The sequence below is a fragment of the Aethalodelphis obliquidens genome, unplaced genomic scaffold (genome assembly GCF_003676395.1).
Source record: "Aethalodelphis obliquidens isolate GAN/ISIS:26980383/991018 unplaced genomic scaffold, ASM367639v1 scaffold13, whole genome shotgun sequence".
Lineage (NCBI taxonomy): Eukaryota > Metazoa > Chordata > Mammalia > Artiodactyla > Delphinidae > Aethalodelphis > Aethalodelphis obliquidens.
Window position 1 is genome coordinate 27,508,831 of NW_020837957.1, and position 24,517 is coordinate 27,533,347.

A 24,517-nucleotide genomic window follows, 5' to 3' on the forward strand; every position below is an offset into this window, starting at 1 on the left:
GTGTGTGTGTGTGTGTGTGTGTGTGTGTGTGTGTGTGTGTGTGTGTGTGTGTGTTGTTTCTGTGCAAAACTAAAGAAAGGGAGGCAGGGACCTCATCGTGCTAGGGTGTGCATGGTCCCCCCCAAAGAGATCACTACCTAAATCACTACCTAAAATCACTACCTAAAATGGTATTCACTCTGGGACTTTTAATAACATTACTTTGCCTTTAAAATAAATAGAAAGTTGGCACCCTGGTGATAGCTGGCATCACAACTGACAAGATCTTTTGCCTATGTATCCAAAAGTGGAATTAAACACAAAAGTGGTTATAATAACCACCTATAAACAATAATCACAGACCAAATCAACTAGTTGTGTCCAAAGACTTAGGGGTTAGCAAGAGAAGATCCTTTCGAATTTGCTTTGAACCTTCAAGTCTATTCCTCCTCTACCCTTTACATTTCCTGGTGGCAGCTCCCACCGGCACCCTCCCTCCCTTTCTGCCATTATGAGTTACAGCCTCTGATCCCTCAGTTGGCAGAGCAGGGAAACTATGGCAGAACCACCTCTGCGGTCCTCAGACCGTTGATCTCAAATCCGAGAGAGAGAGAGTGCCAGTTCCCTTTGGGCAGCACAACGGAAAGAACATGAACTCTGGGTCTGCTGCCATGCTGCCACTTACTCATCGTATGACTATTATTACCTAAACGACCGTTTTAACTTTTTCAAAAATTTGTCTCTCACTATATATGACATTTTTCTTCTCTAAGTTTCATCATTTGTAAAATTAGTATAATAATAATGGTAAGGGTGGTGGCAGTAGTAATAATTACAAAAACAGTGATAATGATGAATACCTACTTCACTGGGTTTCTGTAAGGATTAAATGAACTGATTAGTGCAAAGTACCCAGCAGAGCACCTGGCTGCATTGTTTCAAGAGGTGCTGAGGGGCGCACTAAGACTCAACAGTGCAGTTCATCAGCAGAAGTGTGCTGGGTTCGGTTCGATCAAGAGGCAGACCAGCTTTCTAAATTGCTTACTTTCTCTAAAGCCCCTTACTCCCATTCCATAAATGAAGAAAACAACCCTGCCCACCCAGGGACTGCTAGGAGAATCAAATGAAACACTAGACATGAAAGCATTTTGGAAATAATAAAAATAAAATGATATTATTATGTTTAGCCTCCCCTCAAGGCTGCCAGCTTGTTCCATTCCAAACCAAGTATTAACCAGCTAGTGTCTCTGCTTGCTGTCCTACGGACCCGAAGAGTTCAGAGCTTTCTTAGCAGGAAAATAGCTCCAACTAGAAACATCTCTGTTTTCCTGTGGACTGTACCTGGAATTCCAGGTACATCCTGGAATAAAGATAAAAAGAAATGAGTTCGTTCAATAGAAATAAATGTGTGTGCGGGTCATAGGCAAGCATCTAAAAGGATACACCTAGGCACCAAATGGAAACCACGGAATGAGGGAGACAGCCAAGCCATCAACACTGGCCAGCACAGAGGCCAGCAGCGTTTCTGCAGAGTTCCCTTCAGCAGCACCCCTCTGGCCTGACACAAGGGACCAGTAGGGCACAGACAAGTCCATCCCCTCCTACCAAATTGTTTTCCCTGAATTCTCCATACGTGCCTCTTTTTCTCATTATTAAGGCTCCTGGGAACACAGCCCTACCTAACTCTGGCAAGCCTCAGAGGCAGCAGTTAATATTTTTTAAAGATGTGCAGCAGAACAGTTTTTAAAGTGAAAACTTAGTGAGCCTTAAGCCCACAGGAGCAAGCATTTACCTTTATAGCTTCCCACTTTTCTTAGATACATTACAGGACCTAAGATAAGGCACAAAAACCTAAGGTAATTTCTAATCAGAAGGCATTATGGTCCTTACACAGTTCCCGTTCACCAAGAGCATGGACCTCTCTCCCCACATGCTGTACAATAACCAAGGAACAAGGGAGGGAAGGAAAAGTATGAGTTTTGTCAAAGCAACCACTAACCCTGGGCTGTGGCTTCTGCCTCCGCCTCCTTCACCCTCAGCCACAAGCAGGGAAGGAAGGCTTTCACTGAAGGCCCACACGCAGGCACCTACTGTTCCAGCTCAGGCTCATTTTAGGTGCTGTGCTCTTCTCCTCCCTGGCCGCGTGTCTAAAGGAGGACTTCACCCCTTCTGCTGCCAAGAACTCTACAGTAGAGCTCCACAGCCCCGTCAGTGAAAGAAGAACGCGAATAAAGAAGGCCCATTACTTGAGGGTCTTTCCATTCTGATGACTTACATACGTCTCTTCTGAGGCCAAAGGGGTTTCATCTGGTTCCAGGATGTCTCACTGGTGGCTACTCACCTGGTATTGAATCAATCAAGGGAAGAGGCTCATTCACTCCCCACGGAGTGTCTCCTACGTAGAGGCTCTAGTGGAGTGGTGGATGGGCTGGAGTCTAGAGCCAAATTGCCTGGGTTCAAGTCCCTGCTCTGCCACTTATTAGATTTTTTTTTTATAAAATGTATTTTTTTAAAGATTTATTATTTATTTATGTATTTATTATTGGCTGTGTCAGGTCTTAGTTGGGCACGCGGGATCTTCATTGAGGCACACAGGATCTTTCGTTGCAGGGCGCAGCCTCTTCGTTGTGGTGTGCAGTCTTCTCTCTAGCTGTGGTGTTCGGGTTTTCTCTTCTCTAGCTGCGGTGCGCAGGCTCCAGGGCGCGTGGACTCAGTAGTTGTGGCACGCGGGCCTAGTTGCCCCACGGCATGTGGGATCTTAGTTCCCTGACCAGGGATCAAACCCACACCCACTGCATTGTAAGACGGATTCTTTACCACTGGACCACCAGAGAAGGCCCACTTATTAGTTACTGAGTCCCAGTTTCCTTGTGAGTAAAATGCAGATGATGATAGTAATACTAATACCACCTCACAGGGTTTTCTTATAAAAACAAAATAAATTAGCTGGCAGAGAGCAAGCCCTAGCTGAATGTCAGCCTATGTGCCAGGCACTGTTGCCTTTGTAGCCAAGAAGGCCATATTCTCAGTCTAACTTTGGGAGGCTGCAGTTTGAATTCTAAGATTAAACAGTGCATGCTTTTGGCTACAGGGGGATGGAAGAAGAGAGAATCCAAACCTCAGAATGAAATCCACAGCCTTGTTCTCACATTTGAGGTCCTCCACAATCTACCCCCATCCTTCCTTCCAAACAGACCTCCTCTACATTCCCAACCAGTTCTCTGGATCATCCGTTCTTTAAAACAACATCAAGCACCTAACTGCCCTGTTCTGTGCTAAGCCCTGTTCTCCCCTCTGCTCACCCCAATGCCTTTCGCTTTCTAGATTCTGCCTGGTCTTCAAAACACAGCTCAACACCTAGGCTTCCACAAAGCCCTCCCCAGCTGCTCTAATCCACCCTCCTGACCCCCCTGAGGTCTTCTGGCTTTTCCTCACCATGCATTGATTATTTGGTTATATTTTATATGCCGAACTAAAGTATAAACAACTCAAAAGAAGGATGAATCTTACATTTCTTTCTATATCCCTAAGTGACTAGTCCTGTGCTTTGCACTCAGTGGAGACTCAGTGAATAAGTGATTTACTTGACGCTTCAAAAGGGCACAGATGACACACAGCAAACCCATTATCATTTTTTTAAAACACCTTTCTGATCAAGACTCCCTCATAGTGTAGATTAAAGGCTCAATCTGTGGACCTAGACTCAGTAGGTTCATGGTTAAATCTGCCACTTAGTAGTTGTAGGACCTTGAGGAAGTTACTTAACCTGTCTATGCTTCAGTTTCCCCATCTATAAACTGAGAATAAACAAAGAACCTACATTTCTTAGGGGAGTTATGAGGATGGAATGAGATAATACATTTAAAGCACTTTGAACAGGGCCTGATACACAGTAATTAATTAATTATTATAAATATTCATTATTATATTATCTTCTACTATCTTCTTGAAATTCAGCTCATGCAGAATGCCCCAAAAAAGTATTTTGCAAAGTATGCTGAGCCTATACAGAAAGCTACTGGATGTCAGTATTATATACAAAACATTTCTCCCTTCTTCTTCATTCATTTGGCCCATCACCTTGTTCAAAAAAGCATCTCTACCTCTGTACTATTGATCAGTTGCCTCAGTTTGTTATAAAATCTGTAATTCTACTGTACCTTCAATCTTACTGTACACTTCAGCAAAGCTTTCAGTGTGTACACAACTCAAAAAAATTTTTTACCAGTGGCTGGAAAGAGGAAGGAAGGTCTTAAGCAAAACTGATTCACTATCAAATACATCAAGGCTATACAGAACCACCAAACTCACCACATTCCCATGAAGTACCTTCTTCAGTTATGTTTTTTCATCAATGAAAGCAGAAAATTCTGCCTCAAACCCACCAGGTATAATTATTCATCTTGTTATCAAAACAGCACATTTTTCCATCAAGCCATTTCTCTCTCTCTTTTTTTTCCTACTACTTTTCAGTGAGATTTTAATTAAGATAAGTTTTAATACACAGGCTAAAAGGCAAATAACTTTTCAATCATGAGACAAAATGAAACTGCTGACAGAGAGAATGGGCAGTTCAAATTCACACACCAGCATTCAAAAAAGAAAAAACTAGCAACTTTCTCTCAAGATATTTGCAACAAGGAGGACATTCTGCTTTCCAATCTCATAAACCAGCTTCTGCAAACTGGCTTCCACTCAGTCTGTGCCTGCATGTGACTCCTGGTCTGAGTCAACTGGCGCATTAATGGTGGTCCCGCTTCTTCAGTATAACGCAGAGGTGAAGAGCAGAGTTGTGACTAAGTGAGCTCATGAACTAAGAATATCCTTGCTCATTGTTAGAGGCTATAATTGTTTAGCACAGTACCTGGCTGCAGTGCACACTCAATACATGGTTATTATTATCACTTTCATGTAATCTGTATGTGCAATTCAACAGCTAAAACCAAGAGGCTAATCATTTTTTAAGTCAACGTGTTTCTTCTTGAGGCCAGCCAGTTTCCAGAACTGGCCCAACAAATTAGTTCTATGTAGCTCATTATAGAAGAGACACAAAGCAAATCATAACAAAATAGAGCAAATTAAGTTTCCAAATTTGTCAAGTAACCCTGATTGCCACACTAAGACCTTGCCTAGGGGATCTGACACTCTTATTTAAGCAACAATGTTCCAACCAAATCATTTGCTTCTTCTCATCTCTGAACTCCCATTCTGATGGCCTCTAGGAAGCACAGTGTATTTCTGTACATTTTTAATTTTTTTATTTTGTTTTGTTTTGTTTTTGGTCGCACCACGTGGCTTGTGGGATCCCAGTCCCCCAACCCGGGCCCTCGGCAATGAAAGTACAGAGTCCTAACCACTGGAACGCCAGAGAATTCCCTCTGTACTTTTTTAAAAATTACTTTTTTAAAAATTACCTGAAATAGGCAAAATTAAATATTTCCTAAGTAGCCTATGCTAGGAGTGTCACCTCTATGTAAAAGATGTATTTATTTTGTAATAAAGAACAAAAAGCCTTTCTTGAAATTCTTATTTACGACAAGAAAGTAAATGTAATCAATGCATGTAACAAAATTAAGTGGTATTAAACCGCATATTTGTTCTCTAGCCACCTCAACACTGATGGTTAGTTAGGTATCTGTGTTACTGACATTAGAATGTCTAGCACTTGTCTAGTAAAATATAACGTGGGCAAACATACTATGTATCTGTAGAGTAGTCAAATATTTTATTTCCTTGAAGAACACAAATACTCAAGTTTTATATAAATATCCCATGTCCTAAATGTTTCTAGACTGAAGAGACTGAAGAAAAATATATCCAAAAGAATATAATGAACATGCAATTTATATTATGCAACTTACCTGCAGTTGCTAAACAGGAACTCATCAGGGCAAACATGGCAATCACACAATGAGAAGCCATTTTTATTTCTCCAAAAGTGTGTCCCGTTCAGTCACCTCAGCCTGCAGTTCTTCAGATTATAAATAATCTTTGCAAATTGGAAGTGGTCTTAAAATCTTTCTTGCCAATTTTCAAATTGCCTATAAAAATAAACATTTTAAGAAGAAAACTTAATGCAGGTATTTCTTTTGATAAATACACATCAAAGTGAAATGAAGAATTTCTAAAAAGTATAAGATAAATTTATCTTGTGTGCCTAGACAGCACTCAAGCAAATGTTGGGGGTGCAGGGGAGGTAATTACCTAATAACGAATTTTATAGCAAATACTTCTGCAAATACATGCTGTTTTGACATTTTAAATCTTTGGTTTTATATAAAATTTTCAAGAATATAGAAGAAAATCAAGGTAAACCTATAATATAACATCATCAGTTATAAAATAATCAGTGACACTTGATACATGAACTCCCTAGTGCCAGCAAAAAAAACACAAACAACTCTGATTAGAACTCAATCTAAGATGCAAACTATCATATATAGGATGGATAAACAACAAGGTCCTACTGTATAGCACAAGGAGCTATATTCAATATCCTGTGATAAACCATGATGGAAAAGAATGTGAAAAAGAATATATATGTGTATAACTGAATTACTTTGCTGTACAGCAGAAATTAATACAACATTGTAAATCAGCTATATTTCAATAAATTTTTTTTAAAAAAAGAACTCAATCTAATGTTATAGTGACAGAGTTATCACAGGGATCAAATTGAAACACATTTAGAGTCAACCTGAAAAAATAAAGAACCATTAAAAGACAAGATTCTTATTTCAACTGTTTGCCAACATTTTAATAAGCAAAAATGCCTCTCCCTGTCTCTCAATCCCATCTGAGACTATCTGGTTGCATGACTAGAGGATCCAGAAGGTCTTTTCTAAACTTTTCCTATCCAGAGCCTTGAATGGTGAGTTTTGTGAAGGTTTGCTGAACTGGAATATCCTCCTATGGCCCTAAAGATCACCTCATTTAGACACTCCAAAGTATTTCCAGCCTTATCTCGTTGAGCCTGGCACAACCCATAGAAGTTGCAATTCAACAAATGTTTACAGAGCACCTACTATGTTCCAGGCGTTGTGTGAGGACATGATTCCTGTTAACAGGGAAAAAAATTACCCAACAACTGGAAAAAAGTATAAAGACCCTGCCTGATCTAAGCCCTGGGCAAGGCAAGATCACAGAGTTTCTAGGACCCACCTCAAAGAGCTAGAGGTTGCAGCCTTGTTACTCTCATCCAGAAAATTGCATCCCCAGAACCAGTTTGCTACCTTTACAGACAAAGCCAGTTTGGGCACTTGTAGATACAGTAGAAAAATATAAAAACAATGGAAAAATGAGTTTCTAATCAAATGGTCTTAGTTCACTGCATTGATTGTTAAGAGAAAGATATTTAAAATGGTTCCCTGCAGTAGTAACACTAATGGCCCCTGAGAAGGAGAGAAACAGGGTGATTGGGGGACAGTGGTGGGAGGGGGCAGGAACCTTTTCACTGAACTCCCATTTGGGTTTTACAGGTATTACCTACCCAGAAATAACAATAAAGTCCTAATTTCAAAAATAATTTTTAGATATGCTTTAAAACTAAACTATTACATATGCAGGAGGCACTGCAGTTCAATCTTGGTACGACAGTGATTTTAAAAGTGTAGTGTGAGTAAATATAGATTATGATGACAGTTAAAGGTCTGCCTAAGTGTGAATCCACTCTGCCACCTACCAAATGGGTGATGTTGACCACAATACTCTTCACGCATGAAACTATCCTATGGACTGCCATGAGGATTAAAGGAGTTAATATATATACATTGCTACAACAGTACCTAGCACATAATAGGCAATGAATAAACGTTAGCTATTATTATCATGCTTGTCCATTCCCTTTGAGGTATATTTATACCAAGAAAGTGGAGAAAGTAGGGTGTGATTATTGACATAATTCTTAGCTACTGGAAAACCAGTTTAGTCTTTTGTTTGCTGCTAAATAAACACTACAATGGACACAAAAAGGAGATAAGCTAAAGAGTGGAATCACTAAGGGAAAAAAATTGCCAGTCAAATTGAGGCACAATCCATTGGTGGCACAATGGTCTTATCTCAAAAACTGACTAAATTATAGACACAATTTTGGACACCATAAAATTGACTTCAATCATCCCTTTAAGTCCAAAATTTCTGTCACCATAATTCCACATCACCTCAGATGTAATGGAAGTCTCCTGTTAACCTAAAAGACAATGACAGCAAAGAAAATTTGTCCCTATTTTTTTCCCTTCAAAGAATTAGATTTCCTGGGTTTCCCTGCTGGCGCAGTGGTTAAGAATCCGCCTGCCAATGCAGGGGACACGGTTTCGAGCCCTGGTCCGGGAAGATCCCACATGCGCGGAGCAACGAAGCCCGTGCGCCACAACTACTGAGCCTGCGCACCTAGAGCCCATGCTCCGCACCAAGAGAAGCCACCGCGATGAGAAGCCCGCGCAAAGCAACGAAGAGTAGCCCCCGCTCGCCGCAACTAGAGAAAGCCCGCGCACAGCAACGAAGACACAACACAGCCAAAAATAAATTAATTAATTTAATTAAATTTTTTTTAAATTAGATTTCCTGAATGGATCAATAAGAAAAACTCTAAAAGAATATGCTATTTCAACAAATGCTAAGGGCAACTTTTATAAAGCAAAACCCTGTAAGGAGATTTCAGAAGAAGATGACTTCCCAGAGGATTTTTATGGTGCACACAATCTATATAACCAGCACGAGGCTTGTGGGAATATTTAATGAGCTTGTGTCACCCCCTGCCCGCAGCTGCAGAGGCTCTGTGGAGCTGTGCACGTTAATCTGGGGCTTAAACCAGGTCTGAATGAACCTGTGGAAAAGAAAGGCAAATGGTTCTATTAAAAATATAGACTGCAAATTGCTGACAAGAATATTGGGTAATTATTAAAATGCAGAAATTACAGATACAATAGAGCCAAGCTAAACAGTACGATGCCCAAAGGCAAACCACAGCAAGTTTACACCGGATCTTAAAACATCTCCAAGGAAGTCCAAGACAAGTTGAAACTTACAAACTGCTGCTTCAAACAAAGAGGGAGCTTTTCTTCTTTCAGCTTAAAAGTCCCTCCATAATGTAACTTGTTCAAAAAGAAAATAAACTGCACAGAATTTTTGTCTAATCTTCCCAATGTGGTGACAGGATCCTAAGGCGGAGGAGAATAAAAAAAAGGAAGCCTGTCGTTCCATTCAGTGGAACTCCAGTTTTGGCCAAGACTTGCATACAACAGCACCTTAACACACGACTTAGGGATCAGTTCCCCAATTAGAAGCATGCAGGATGATCAAAGGCTTTGGAAAAGTCGCAGATCTTGAATAAAACTAGGGAAATACAAACTCTTCTCCTTCTCTGATGTTATATCACACTCAGTCTGCAAAGACCAGGGACTCACCACTCTGGTTTTCTGACCTCACTGTATCTCTTTGGACTTTAAGAACTAAACTCTTCCTTTAGAATATAAATAGGGTACTCTGAAATCTTGAATGAACAATTTGGGGTCTACTGTGTAGTAGTCATTTCACCCACATTTCAAAGTAATGTATTCCATTCAAAGGGTACCAGAACTTACAGTATCCGCAAATGAACAGAATACAATTCTGAGAGGGACTTTAACGGATTTCTTAAAAAAAGGAATGTGATACTAATTCTTCTAATTTCCCCTGTATCTATTTCTAAGGCCATTAAACTGTGTGCTGCCCCACATTCTCTAGTGATCCAACAGAATTCACAGGGAAAGACCAGGATAAGCTGAAAACCCCTACCCAAACAAGTCCCCAAAACCATTACGGGTTAAACTAATGTTCAAAAGGAATTGGTTGGGAACAGTATTCCCTGAGTTGACCAGGATGTCTTTTAAAGAGAAAATCTTGCTCTATCTTAGTGGAAAAATGTGGTGAAATGATGTCTGGCAATAGGCTAAAAGCCAGCAAGAAAAATTGCTAACTTCCCCTTAGATGGCTAACACAGTGGCTACGAACATGAGATTATTCAAAATCAGAACTTAAATTAGCTTCCAGCCAATCAATTTCTCAATTAGAAGAATTAGCATGCTAAAGATAACATGAACAGCTTTTAAAGTTAGAAGAAGTCAACAGGATTCATGGATGAAGAGGAGCCCAAACTCCAAGCCCAGCACTTGCCCCAAATAACAGGGCAGAGTCAAGACTAGAAACCAGGTCTTTCCATGACCAGCATCCTACCTTGCAGTTCCAGGTCTGTTGCCACAAACTAGAAACCATTTTCTCTCCCTCCATACTCAATCTCTGGAAACAGAAATTTTTTTCGAAGAGAGGGGGAAGCCTGCCATGGCTGCCACCAGACATTGGTACTTTCATGTTGACACATGTACTCTGCACAAATCATTACTGATCACAAACTACGACTTGACTTCAGGACTGTGGGTGGTGGCTATAATAAATAAACAATCCTTGGTGATGTGGTATGACTCAAGTTCTGTGAAGATGAAGCACAAATCTTTGCACAATCATATCTTAACACTAAGACTGTTTAGCCCCCAACAAGGAAAATATTCAACAAATGTGAAGATCTTAAAGACAGAGATATATTGAGTGGAATAAAAAATGCCATTCCCTAAACTCAAATAGTAAATAACACCTGATTTTCTGGTACCTTCAATATGAAAAGGTTTTCTAGCAGATCATTAAGTTGTTTCTAGTCTGGTCATTTAAGTGAATTTTTTTGAGAAAGGTATACTGTTAAGTCTGCAAATGGTTAAATAAAAGCTGGTAGAAGAATTGTTCTGATGGATATTCAACATGTTATTCAGGGGATTTAGAAAAGAGGCAGGATGGAGGACATCAATATCTAGCTTGGCAGCCTGTAAAAAGGGGTGTGCAACATGTAGAACAGATACTGTTGTTTGTCTGATGACATTTGGATGCCCTTTAAGACTTGTACACAGAGAGAGCAAAGCCACCTTACTGAGTCGCAACTCTCAGATTTCTCTACTACACAGAGAAACTAGCTACTTCCAAATCCCCATTTTCAGACAGATTTGGCACAAAGAGGAGAAAAATCCTGGATTTGGATAAGAAATCTTTGGAATTGCATCTAAGTACAATCAATATTCAATAAATATTTACTACTAGGAGCCAGGCACTGTTGAAGATACCAAGGATATAGCAGTAAAAAAAAAAAAGGAGCCAAAAATCCTGCCCTCATGGTGCTTATATTCTAGTAAAAGTAACACCATTTAGTACATTAGGCAAGATATTTAATTTCCTGAGCTTCATTTCTCCCTTCAGTAAATCTTTATTTATTGCTTGCTCATGCCAGGCAATGGGAATATAATGGCCATGAAAAGAGACATATTCTTCTACCCTCAATGGGCTTAAAGTGTGGTGGGATAAACACAAATATGTAATTATACACTATGATAAGGGCCCTAAAGAAAAGGTATCCACAACCTGAAGGATAAGTAGAGATTTAAAAGCTCTGGTGAAGGATAACATTACAGTAGAGGAAACATTACAGGTTACTGATGCTGAAGGGAGCATGGCTGCAAAGCCAAAGGGAAAAGAGAGAAACAGGTTCAAGAAAGAGTTTAAGCAGGAAAGTGGAATGATCCGATTACATTTTTAAAGTTTCCCTGGTATAGGCACTATGGAAAACAGTATGGAGTTCCTCAAAAAATTAAAAATAGAACTACCATATCATCCAGCAATTCCACATCTGGGTATATCTCTAAAGGAAGTTAAATCACTGTGCTAAAGAGATATCTGCAAACCCATGTTCACTGCAGCATTGTTTACCATAGCCAAGACATGGAAACAATCTAAATGTCCATTGATGAATGAATGGATAAAGTAAATGTGGTGTGTACACAATGGAATATTACTCAGCCATAAAAAAGAAGGAAATCCTGCCATTTGCGACAACATAGATGGACCTTGTGGGCATTATGCTAAGAGAAATAAGTCAGTCAGAGAAAGGCAAATACTGTAGGACACATATGTAGAATCTAAAAAACTGAACTCTTAGAAACAGAGAACAGATTGGTATTGCCAGAGGTGGGGGTGAGGGGTGGGAGAAATAGGTGAAGGTGGTCAAAAGGTACAAACTTCCAGTTATAAGATAAATAAGTTCTGGGGGTGTAATGTACAACATGACGACTATAGTTAACAATACTGTATTGTATATTTTAAAGTCGCTAAGAGAATAAATCTTAAAAGTTAACACAAGTAGGGAATTCCCTGGTGGTCCAGTGGTTAGGACTCCATACTTCCACTGCAGTGGGCACAGGTTCAATCTCTGGTCGGGGAACTAAGACCCCACATGTTGCATGATGCAGCCAAAAAAAAAAAATGTTAACATGAGTAAAAAAAAAATTAACTATGTGAGGTAATGGATGTTAACTAAACTTACTGTGGTGATCACTTTTCAATACATACATACATCAAATCACTGTGTTGTAGTTTATGCAATGTTATGTGTGAATTACATCTCAATAAAACTGAAAAAAATTTTAATTAAAAATAAATAACAATTTCCCTGGGCACCATGTGGAGAAGAGACTGAAGAGAGCCCAGAGTGCTTGGATGTTCAGTTAAGACTCTGACAGCACGTCAGATGAGAAAGGTGGTTTGGATCAGAATGGAGCCTCAGTTTCTTCATTTGTAAGAAAATAAACTAACCTTACGTACATCACAGGGCCGTTACAAGAATCAAATGAAATTGTACACATAACAGCATACAAGCTATCATTACTTATCATTAGCCCGCTGTCTCTACCAAAGAGAATTATCCTGAAGCCTAAGAAAGTCCCAATATTCTATGGCTGCCAGTGGAAGGGGAAAAAAAAAGGATTACTCTTGAACTACCTATACTTGTGGATAGGAATTCCACATGAAGACCCAGTAAAGGAAGGCAGGAAGCACAGAGGGTACAAGATGTGCAGAGAAGCTGGGCTCTGCTCTCCCCTGCCCCTCTAGGGCCTGGCCCACCCTCATTCCTGTTGGTTACACAGAGTATAACCAACACATCTCTGGCCCCAGCATCCTTAGTTTTCCTGGGGTTGACCTTCAGTCAGTCCTTAAAAGCCCTCTGTCTATCCCAAGCACAGCAGACCTCACTGCCCACGGAAAATACAGCAAAGAGGGGAGGGTGGGCATGTACACATCTCACAAGGTTGTGAAGACCAGGTTTTGTTCAAAACCTGTTGTTCAAACTAGGACAGATTTTATTTATTGATTTATTGAGTTTGGGGTGAGTTAGGTCTTCACTGCTGCGCTCAGGCTTTCTCTAGTTGCAGCGAGTGGGGGCTACTCTTCTTTGCAGTGCACGGGCTTCTCATTGCGGTAGCTTCTCTTGTTGCAGAGCATGGGCTCTAGGCGTGTGGGCTTCAGTAGCTGTAGCACACGGGCTCAGTAGTTGCAGCTGGTGGGCTCTAGAGCGCCAGATCAGTAGTTGTGGCACACGGGCTTAGTTGCTCCGCGGCATGTGGGATCTTCCCATACCAGGGCTCGAACCCGTGTCCCCTGCGTTGGCAGGTGGATTCTTAACCACTGCGCCACCAGGGAAGTAGGACAGATTTTTTTACCCACCCGTGCAGTATTCCAGGAACTACCTTTCACATTTAATATTTCTGCATCCAAAGATTTCCGTTGCTTATAATTTTAAGCTAGAATTAATAGAGAACTATTCTTGGGGTTCCAAACCTGGCTTACCCAGATGTCTTACACTGGACAAGTCATTTAGCCTCCATCACCCCCTCATCTGTAAAATATTAATGATATTTTGATGGTAATATATGAGACAGAATATGGGCATGATACCTAAAACAACACCTGGCCCACACAGTACATTTTTTAAAAATAACAGTCATTGCAGTTATTATGATTAAAATACATCTAGTCTTTGGGAAAAAACCAAGCAAACTACCAGTAACAATATAATATAAATAACAGTTTAGGGGCTTCCCTGGTGGCGCAGTGGTTGAGAGTCCGCCCGCCGATGCAGGGGACGCGGGTTCGTGCCCCGGTCCGGGAAGATCCCACATGCCGCGGAGCGGCTGGGCCCGTGAGCCACGGCCGCTGAGCCTGCGCATCTGGAGCCTGTGCTCCGCAACGGGAGAGGCCACAACAGTGAGAGGCCCGCGTACCGCAAAAAAAAAATCACAGTTTACATCAAAGTTTGTATTAATTTTAGGATTAGACTTTGTCATCTAGAGTTTCAAAAATTCCCTTCATCACCAAAAAATGATTCCAAACCTAATATAAGGTATTAGTCCTAAAGATAGTCCTAATATTGCAATGCTGTTCCCAAAGGGTAGTAAAGCTGCTGCCTCAACAGCTCTGGTGTTAAGTTACAGGGATCTGGCTGAATGGCCCTCCTCAATTCTACCTTATGATTCCCAAACTAGCTTCAGGGGTTTAGCCTGGGGGCTGCGGAGCTCAGCCTGGCACTGCCACCAAACTAACCCAGCTGCCTAGAGAAAGGAATCCGCTATCACCAGAAGGGCTTATTAAATCACAAAGCTGCAATTATTCCAGCAAAGTCAGCACAGCTGAATATTCTCAGGCCCTAGCAAGCGCCAAGCCATTAAAAAAGCTTTGGGGGAAAAAATTTAAAAATAAAAATAAAATAAAACAAAAAAAAAAAGCCTTTGGGGAAGCTATACCTTCTAGACCTCCAATAGACTATTTTGTACAATATGTACTAATTTACTAAAATATTTGATTCACATCTTTATTTATATTTGCAGGGATTCTGCAAATATATGAATTTAGAATAAACACTCCAGCAACAGACTATTTTGCTAATCACAATTAAGCACATTTTTTTATTCCTCTCACTGACTTCCAATATAAAATTCTTTCTCTTGAGTGGGGCTAATCCCTCAACAGATACATTTCAATCACTTAACTGATATTATTTGGTAAGGAAAGGGCTCAGCAGCCCAGGCATTGTGAAACATTAAGAATTAAAACCCTTAGATGGTTGCCCACTGCGGTCAGGATAAAGACCAAAACACTTTGCATGGTTGCTGGGTGTTGCCAACTTAATCCCACCTCATCTTCTGCATCTTCTCCAGCCATGCTCACCTTAATTCAGTTTTACCAAAGGGCCAGCCCCTTGCTTCCAGAAGCCATGTTCATGTTTTGCAACTCAATGACCCTCCATGGTCCCCCTAATATGGTCAATTTCAAACATCTTCAAGGCCTCAGGTCTTTGTATAAGCATTACTTCTTTAAGGAGGCCTCCTCTGATTCTCTCGAAGTAGAACGTAGTGCAATTCAACCCTGTTGGTAAATCTCCATGTAATTATTTCCTTCCGGGTATGGTTTTTGCACTCATCTGTTCACTCCAGAGAGTGGGATGACAGTCTCCCTGGCTCACCTGGCATATAGTAGGCATCCAATGAATGTACCATATGGAGCGCAAGTATAAAATACTATCTTGTACATTACAATGAGAAACAGTATGAAAAGATGGTGAATTATCAGAACATTTCTCAATAATAAATGATTAGCCAACAAGTAAGAGGTGTATATAAGAAAGAACCTACACAGCAGGCAGCCTGAAAGGGACAAGAGAGGCAAGAATTCTGGCATCAACATGTGTTACAAGCTCAGACAAGTCACTTCATTTGGAGCTTTAATTGCTTCATCTCTAATATGAAGAGATTAAACAAGAAAATCTTTTATTCTCTACCTTACTTATGATTGCCGTTATAAGGACTAACAACTAATTCTGAATCTCTCCTATAAAATGAAACTTCAGGGCTTCCGTGGTGGCGCAGTGGTTGAGAGTCCGCCTGCCGATGCAGGGGACACGGGTTCGTGCCCCGGTGCGGGAAGATCCCACATGCCGCGGAGCGGCTAGGCCCATGAGCCACGGCCGCTGAGCCTGCGCGTCCGGAGCCTGTGCTCCGCAACGAGAGAGGCCACAACCGTGAGAGGCCCACGTACTGCAAAAAAAAAAAAAAAAAAATGAAACTTCAAACACACTTGTGGAAATTTGAAATGCATGATCATGTAATGGCTAGCAGGAATGACAACAACACTAGAAAGTATTATCCCAGAAAAACATTCAACTTGACAATGTATGTATAAATAAAATACTAATACTACACTAGCTATTTTTTAACACACAACTTACAAAACAAAAAAAAATTTTTTAATGAATTATCTTACAAGCAATGCAAGCAACCACAAAACCTGAATTTTGTCAGATCTGCCCATTTCATAAAAACTGCCATTTTGGGGAAGATCTAGGGGAAGATGGCGGAAGAGTAAGACACGGAGATCACCTTCCTCCCCACAGATACATCAGAAATACATCTACACGTGGAACAACTCCTACAGAACACCTACTGAACGCTGGCAGAAGACCTCAGACCTCCCAAAAGGCAAGAAACTCCCCACGTACCTGGGTTGGGCAAAAGAAAAAATAAACAGCGACAAAAGAATAGGAACGGGACCTGCACCAGTGGGAGGGAGCTGTGAAGGAGGAAAGGTTTCCACACACTAGAAGCCACTTCTCGGGCGGAGACTGCGGGTGGCGGAGGGGGGAGGCTGCGGAGGAAAGAGCAGCAACAGGGGTGCGGAGGGCAAAGCGGCGAGATTCCCGCACAGAGGATCGGTGCCGACCGGCACTCACCAGCCCGAGAGGCTTGTCGGCTCACCCGCCGGGACGGGCGGGACTGGGAGCTGAGGCTCGGGCTTCGGTCGGATCGCAGGGACAGGACTGGCAGCGTGAACACAGTCTGAAAGGGTTAGTGCACCACGGCTAGCCGGGAGGGAGTCCGGGGAAAAGTCTGGAGCTGCTGAAGAGGCAAGAGACTTTTTCTTCCCTCTTTGTTTCCTGGTGTGCGAGGAGAGGGGATTAAGAGCGCTGCTAAAAGGAGCTCCAGAGATGGGCGCGAGCCGCGGCTAACAGCGCAGACCCCAGAGACTGGCATGAGACGCTAAGGCTGCTGCTGCCGCCACCAAGAAGCCTGTGTGTGAGCACAGGTCACTCTCCACACCTCCCTTCCAGGGAGCCTGTGCAGCCCGCCACTGCCAGGGTCCCAGGATCCAGGGACAACTTCCCCGGGAGAATGCACAGCGCACCTCAGGCTGGTGCAACGTCACGCCGGCCTCTGCCGCTGCAGGCTTACCCCACATCAGTACCCTCCCGCCCCTGGCCTCAGTGAGCCAGAGCCCCCGAATCAGCGGCTCCTTTAACCCCATCCTGTCTGAGTGAAGAACAGATGCCCTCCGGCGACCTACACGCAGAGGCGGGGCCAAATCCAAAGCTGAGTCCTGGGAGCTGTGCGAACAAAGAAGAGACGGGGAAATCTCTCCCAGCAGCCTCAGGAGCAGCGGATTAAATCTCTACAATCAACTTGATGTACCCTGCATCTGTGGAATACCTGAATAGACAACGAATCATCCCAAATTGAGGAGGTGGATTTTGAGAGCAAGATTTATTATTTTTTCCCCTTTTCCTCTTTTTGTGAGTGTGTATGTGTATGCTTCTGTGTGAGATTTTGTCTGTATAACTTTGCTTTCACCATCTGTCCTAGGGTTCTATCCGTCCGTTTTTTTGTTTTTTGGGTTTTTTGGTTTTTTACTTTTAAAAAAAAATTTTTTTCTTAATAATTATTTTTTTATTTTAATAACTTTATTTTACCTTACTTTATTTTATTTTCTCTAATCTTCTTTCTTTCTTTCTTTCTTTCTACTTTTTCTCCCTTTCATTCTGAGCCGTGTGGATGAAAGGCTCTTGGTGCTACCGCCAGGAGTCAGTGCTGTGCCTCTGAGGTGGCAGAGCCAACTTCAGGACACTGGTCCACAAGAGACCTCCCAGCTCCACGTAATATCAAACGGTGAAAATCTCCCAGAGATCTCCATCTCAAGGCCAAGACCCAGCTCCACTCAACAACCAGCAAGCTACAGTGCTGGACACCCTATGCCAAACAACAAGCAAGACAGGAACACAACCCCATCCATTAGGAGAGAGGCTGCCTAAAATCATAATAAATCCACAGACACCCCAAAACACACCACCAGACGTGGATCTGCTCACCAGAAAGACAAGATCCAGCCTCATCCATCAGAACACAGGCACTAGTCCCCTCCACCAGGAAGCCTACACAACCCACTGAACCAACTTTAGCCACTGGGGACAGACACCAAAAACAACGGGAACTACGAACCTGCAGTCTGCGAAAAGGAGACCCCAAACACAGTAAGATAAGCAAAATGAGAAGACAGAAAAACACACAGCAGATGAAGGAGCAAGATAAAAACCCACCAGACCAAACAAATGAAGAGGAAATAGGCAGTGTACCTGAAAAAGAATTCAGAATAATGACAGTAAAGATGATCCAAAATCTTGGAAATAGAATAGAGAAAATGCAAGAAACATTTAACATGGATCTAGAATAACTAAAGATGAAACAAGCAACGATGAAAAACACAATAAATGAAATTTAAAATACTCTAGAAGGGATCAATAGCAGAATAACTGAGGCAGAAGAACGGATAAGTGACCTGGAAGATAAAATAGTGGAAATAACTACTGCAGAGCAGAATAAAGAAAAAAGAATGAAAAGAACTGAGGACAGTCTCAGAGACCTCTGGGACAACATTAAATGCACCAACATTCGAATTATAGGGGTTCCAGAAGAAGAAGAGAACAAGAAAGGGACTGAGAAAATATTTGATGAGATTATAGTTGAAAACTTCCCTAATATGGGAGAGGAAATAGTTAATCAAGTCCAGGAAGCACAGAGAGTCCCATACAGGATAAATCCAAGGAGAAACATGCCAAGACACATATTAATCAAACTGTCAAAAATTAAATACAAAGAAAAAATATTAAAAGCAGCAAGGGAAAAACAACAACACAGAAGGGAATCCCCATAACCATAAGGTTAACAGCTGATCTTTCAGCAGAAACTCTACAAGACAGAAGGGACTGGCAGGACATAGGTAAAGTGATGAAGGAGAAAAACCTAAAACCAAGATTACTCTACCCAGCAAGGATCTCATTCAGATTTGATGGAGAAATTAAAACCTTCACAGACAAGCAAAAGCTGAGAGAGTTCAGCACCACCAAACCAGCTTTACAACAAATGCTAAAGGATCTTCTCTAGGCAAGAAACACAAGAGAAGGAAAACACCTACAATAACAAACCCAAAACAATTAAGAAAACAGGAATAGGAACATACATATCTATAATTACCTTAAATGTAAATGGATTAAATGCTCCCACCAAAAGACACAGACTGGCTGAATGGATACAAAAACTAAGACCTATATATATGCTGTCTACAAGAGACCCACTTCAGACCTAGGGACACATACAGACTGAAAGTGAGGGGATGGAAAAAGATATTCCATGCAAATGTAAACCAAAAGAAAGCTGGAGTAGCAATTCTCATATCAGACAAAATAGACTTTAAAATAAAGACTATTAGAAGAGACAAAGAAGGACACTACATAACGATCAAGGAATCAATCCAAGAAGAAGATATAACAATTGTAAATATTTATGCACCCAACATAGGAGCACCTCAATACATAAGGCGAATACTAACAGCCATAAAAGGGGAAATCGACAGTAACACATTCATACTAGGGGACTTTAACACCCCACTTTCACCAATGGACAGATCATCCAAAATGAAAATAAATAAGGAAACACAAGCTTTAAATGATACATTAAACAAGATGGACTTAATTGATATTTATAGGACATTCCATCCTAAAACAACAGAATACACATTTTTATCAAGTGCTCTAGGAACATTCTCCAGGATAGATCATATCTTGGGTCACAAATCAAGCCTTGGTAAATTTAAGAAAACTGAAATTGTATCAAGTATCTTTTCCGACCACAATGCTATGAGACTAGATATCAATTACAGGAAAAGATCTGTAAAAAATACAAACACATGGAGGCTAAACAATACACTACTTAATAACGAAGTGATCACTGAAGAAATCAAAGAGGAAATCAAAAAATACCTAGAAACAAATGACAATGGAGACACGACAAGCCAAAACCTATGGGATGCAGCAAAAGCAGTTCTAAGAGGGAAGTTTATAGCAATACAATCGTACCTTAAGAAACAGGAAACATCTCGAATAAACAACCTAACCTTGCACCTAAAGCAATTAGAGAAAGAAGAACAAAAAAACCCCAAAGTTAGCAGAAGGAAAGATATCATAAAGATCAGATCAGATATAAATGAAAAAGAAATGAAGGAAACGATAGCAAAGATCAATAAAACTAAAAGCTGGTTCTTTGAGAAGATAAACAAAATTGATAAACCATTAGCCAGACTCATCCAGAAAAAAAGGGAGAAGACTCAAATCAATAGAATTAGAAATGAAAAAGGAGAAGTAACAACTGACACTGCAGAAAAACAAAAGATCATGAGAGATTACTACAAGCAACTCTATGCCAATAAAATGGACAACCTGGAAGAAATGGACAAATTCTTAGAAATGAACAACCTGCCAAGACTTAATCGGGAAGAAATAGAAAATATGAACAGACCAATCACAAGTAATGAAATTGAAACTGTGATTAAAAATCTTCCAACAAACGAAAGCTCAGGACCAAATGGCTTCACAGGCAAATTCTATCAAACATTTAGAGAAGAGCTAACACCTATTCTTCTCACTCTTCCAAAATATAGCAGAGGGAGGAACACTCCCAAACTCATTCTATGAGGCCACCATCACCCTGATACCAAAACCAGACAAGGATGTTAAAAAGAAAGAAAACTACAGGCCAATATCACTGATGAACATAGATGCAAAATTCCGCAACAAAATACTAGCAAACAGGGGCTTCCCTGGTGGCGCAGTGGTTGAGAGTCCGCCTGCTGAGGCAGGGGACATGGGTTCATGCCCTGGTCTGGGAAGATCCCACATGCCGCGGAGCGGCTGGGCCCATGAGCCATGGCCGCTGAGCCTGTGCATCCAGAGCCTCTGATCCGCAATTGGAGAGGCCACACATCGCAAAAATAAAAAAAAAAATACTAGCCCGCGTATCACACACACACAAAAAATACTAGCAAACAGAATCCAACAGCACATTAAAAGGATCATACACCATGATCAAGTGGGGTTTATTCCAGGAATGCAAGGATTCTTCAATATACGCAAATCAAACAATGTGATACACCATATTAACAAGTTGAAGGAGAAAAACCATATGGTCATCTCAATAGATGCAGAGAAAGCTTTCGACAAAATTCAACACCCATTTATGATAAAAACCCTCCAGAAAGTAGGCATAGAGGGAACTTTCCTCAACATAATAAAGGCCATTATGACAAACCCACAGCCAACATCGTCCTCAATGGTGAAAAACTGAAAGCATTTCCACTAAGATCAGGAACAAGACAAGGTTGCCCACTCTCACCACTCTTATTCAACATAGTTTTGGAAGTTTCAACCACAGCAGTCAGAGAAGAAAAAGAAATAAAAGGAATCCAAATTGGAAAAGAAGAAGTAAAGTTGTCACTGTTTGCAGATGACATGATACTATACATAGAGAATCTTAAAGATGCTACCAGAAAACTACTAGAGCTAATCAATGAATTTGGTAAAGTAGTAGGATACAAAATTCATGCACAGAAATCTCTGGCATTCCTATACACTAATGATGAAAAATCTGAAAGTGAAATCAAGAAAACACTCCCATTTACCATTGCAACAAAAAGAATAAAATATTTAGCAATAAACCTACCTAAGGAGACAAAAGACCTGTATGCAGAAAATTATGAGACACTGATGAAAGAAATTAAAGATGAGACAAATAGATGGAGAGATATACCATGTTCTTGGATTGGAAGAATCAACATTGTGAAAATGACTCTACTACCCAAAGCAATCTACAGGTTCAATGCAATCCCTATCAAACTACCACTGGCATTTTTCACAGAACTAGAACAAAAAATTTCACCATTTGCATGGAAACACAAAAGACCCCAAATAGCCAAAGCAATCTTGAGAACGAAAAACGGAGCTGGAGGAATCAGGCTCCCTGACTTCAGACTATACTACAAAGCTACAGTAATCAAGACAGTATGGTACTAGCACAAAAACAGAAAGATAGATCAATGGAACAGGATAGAAAGCCCAGAGATAAACCCACGCACATATGGTCACCTTATCTTTGATAAAGGAGGCAGGAATGTACAGTGGAGAAAGGACAGCCTCTTCAATAAGTGGTGCTGGGAAAACTGGGCAGGTACATGTAAAAGTATGAGATTAGATCACGCCCTAACACCATACACATAAATAAGCTCTAAATGTATTAAAGACCGAAATTTAAGGCCAGAAACTATCAAACTCTTAGAGGAAAACATAGACAGAACACTCTATGACATAAATCACAGCAAGATCCTTTTTGACCCACCTCCTAGAGAAATGGAAATAAAAACAAAAATAAACAAATGGGACCTAATGAAACTCCAATGCTTTTGCACAGCAAAGGAAACCATAAACAAGATGAAAAGACAACCCTCAGAATAGGAGAAAATATTTGCAAATGAAGCAACGGACAAAGGATTAATCTCCAAAATTTACAAGCAGCTCATGCAGTTCAATAACAAAAAAACAACCCAATCCAAAAATGGGCAGAAGACCTAAATAGACATTTCTCCAAAGAAGATATACAGACTGCCAACAAACACATGAAAGAATGCTCAACATCATTAATCATTAGAGAAATGCAAATCAAAACTACAATGTGATATCATCTCACACCAGTCAGAATGGCCATCATCAAAAAATCTAGAAACAATAAATGCTGGAGAGGGTGTGGAGAAAAGGGAACACTCTTGCACTGCTGGTGGGAATGTGAATTGGTACAGCCACTATTGAGAACAGTATGGAGGTTCCTTAAAAAACTACAAATAGAACTACCATATGACCCAGCAATCCCACTACTGGGCATGTACCCTGAGAAAACCATAATTCAAAATGAGTCATGTACCAAAATGTTTATTGCAGCTCTATTTACAATAGCCAGGAGAGGGAAACAACCTAAGTGTCCATCATCGGATGAATGGATAAATAAGATGTGGCACATATATACAATGGAATATTACTCAGCCATAAAAAGAAACGAAATTCAGCTATTTGTAATGAGGTGGATGGACCTAGTCTGTCATACAGAGTGAAGTAAGTCAGAAAGAGAAAGACAAATACCGTATGCTAACACATATATATGGAATTTAAGAAAAAAGAATGTCATGAAGAACCTAGGGGTAAGACAGGAATAAACACACAGACCTACTAGAGAATGGACTTGAGGATATGGGGAGGGGGAAGGGTAAGCTGTGACAAGGCGAGAGAGAGGCATGGACATACATACACTACCAAACATAAGGTAGATAGCTAGTGGGAAGCAGCCGCATAGCACAGGGAGATCAGCTCGGTGCTTTGTGACCACCTAGAGGGGTGGGATAGGGAGGGTGGGAGGGAGGGAGACGCAAGAGGGAAGAGATATGGGAACATATGTATATGTATAACTGATTCACTTTGTTATAAAGCAGAAACTAACACACCATTGTGAAGCAATTATACTCCAATAAAGATGTAAAAAAAAATAAAATAAAACTGCCATTTTTATTCCACTCCTCCCACTCCACGAAATCTATTCGTTCCCCTCACCTCATTCCAAAAGCCACTTCTGAACAATCCCAGCCCACTGTAAACACTGTCTCCTTAACATCTTGTGTATGATTTGTTCCATGTTATCTTCTGCTCAGAGCCGAGTCAGAATGTTCGAAAAAGATAACATGTACTCCAAGCCTTTAATTTTGCAGATTAGCAAACCAAGAATTAGAAAGGCTTGATGATTGGTCCACTGATACACAACTTGTAAGTAGCACAGCCAAGACTTATCCACAGGCCGCTTTGTAATTATTCTGTGGTCATTCCCGTGTTTCTACAACATTCGCCTTCCAATTAGAGGCTAACACCCTGCTTTCTTCTTCTGACCTCACAAAACATCTCAGTTAACATCTACTGAACACCTGCACTGTTTTTCACAATTTCTCATTTCAACCTCTCAACAACTCAAGGAGACAGATGTCCTTAACTCCACTTTATAGTGAGAAAAGTGAGGCTTAAGATGCTAAACCACCCCCAAGGTCACCACCTAATAAATCCTGGCACCAGGATTTGAGCCCAGGTGTGTCTGATTCCACAGCCTATGCTCTTAACCACTACACACAGGAGCTCCTCCACTATGGACACCAACCAGGCCCTGCAGAGACATTCACTTTCTGATAGGGCCAGTCTGATTAGATCTGACATACGGGATAAGTTATTTTGTTTTGAAGTCATGGAGGCAAGGCTCAATCAGCAGTTTTCTTTTACTTCATTCATTCATTATTTATTAGCACCTACCATGTGCCAGGCACTGTTCAGAGAGCTGGGGACACAGCAGTGAACTAAACATGACACTGTTTTCATGAAGTTTACCTTCTAATGAGAGACAGACAATATATGATGTGTCAAATGGTGGTAAATCCTGTGAAGGAAAAATAA

At 40.9% G+C, this 24,517-nt stretch overlaps 1 protein-coding gene across 15 annotated transcripts in view; it reads right to left on the bottom strand.

Annotated features, from left to right (window-relative positions):
- The window catches only part of TGFBR3 (transforming growth factor beta receptor 3), a 205,532-nt gene that overhangs the window by 167,575 nt on the left and 13,440 nt on the right, over positions 1-24,517 (bottom strand). For all 15 annotated transcript variants that reach the window (XR_003434347.1, XR_003434346.1, XM_027114314.1 and 12 more), the window contains exon 2: positions 5,841-6,020. Coding sequence is in view for 13 of the 15 variants with exons in the window: in XM_027114314.1 (XP_026970115.1) it covers positions 5,841-5,901 (61 nt within the window). In the remaining 2 variants the exon portion in view is untranslated. The remainder of the gene's footprint in view (positions 1-5,840; positions 6,021-24,517) is intronic.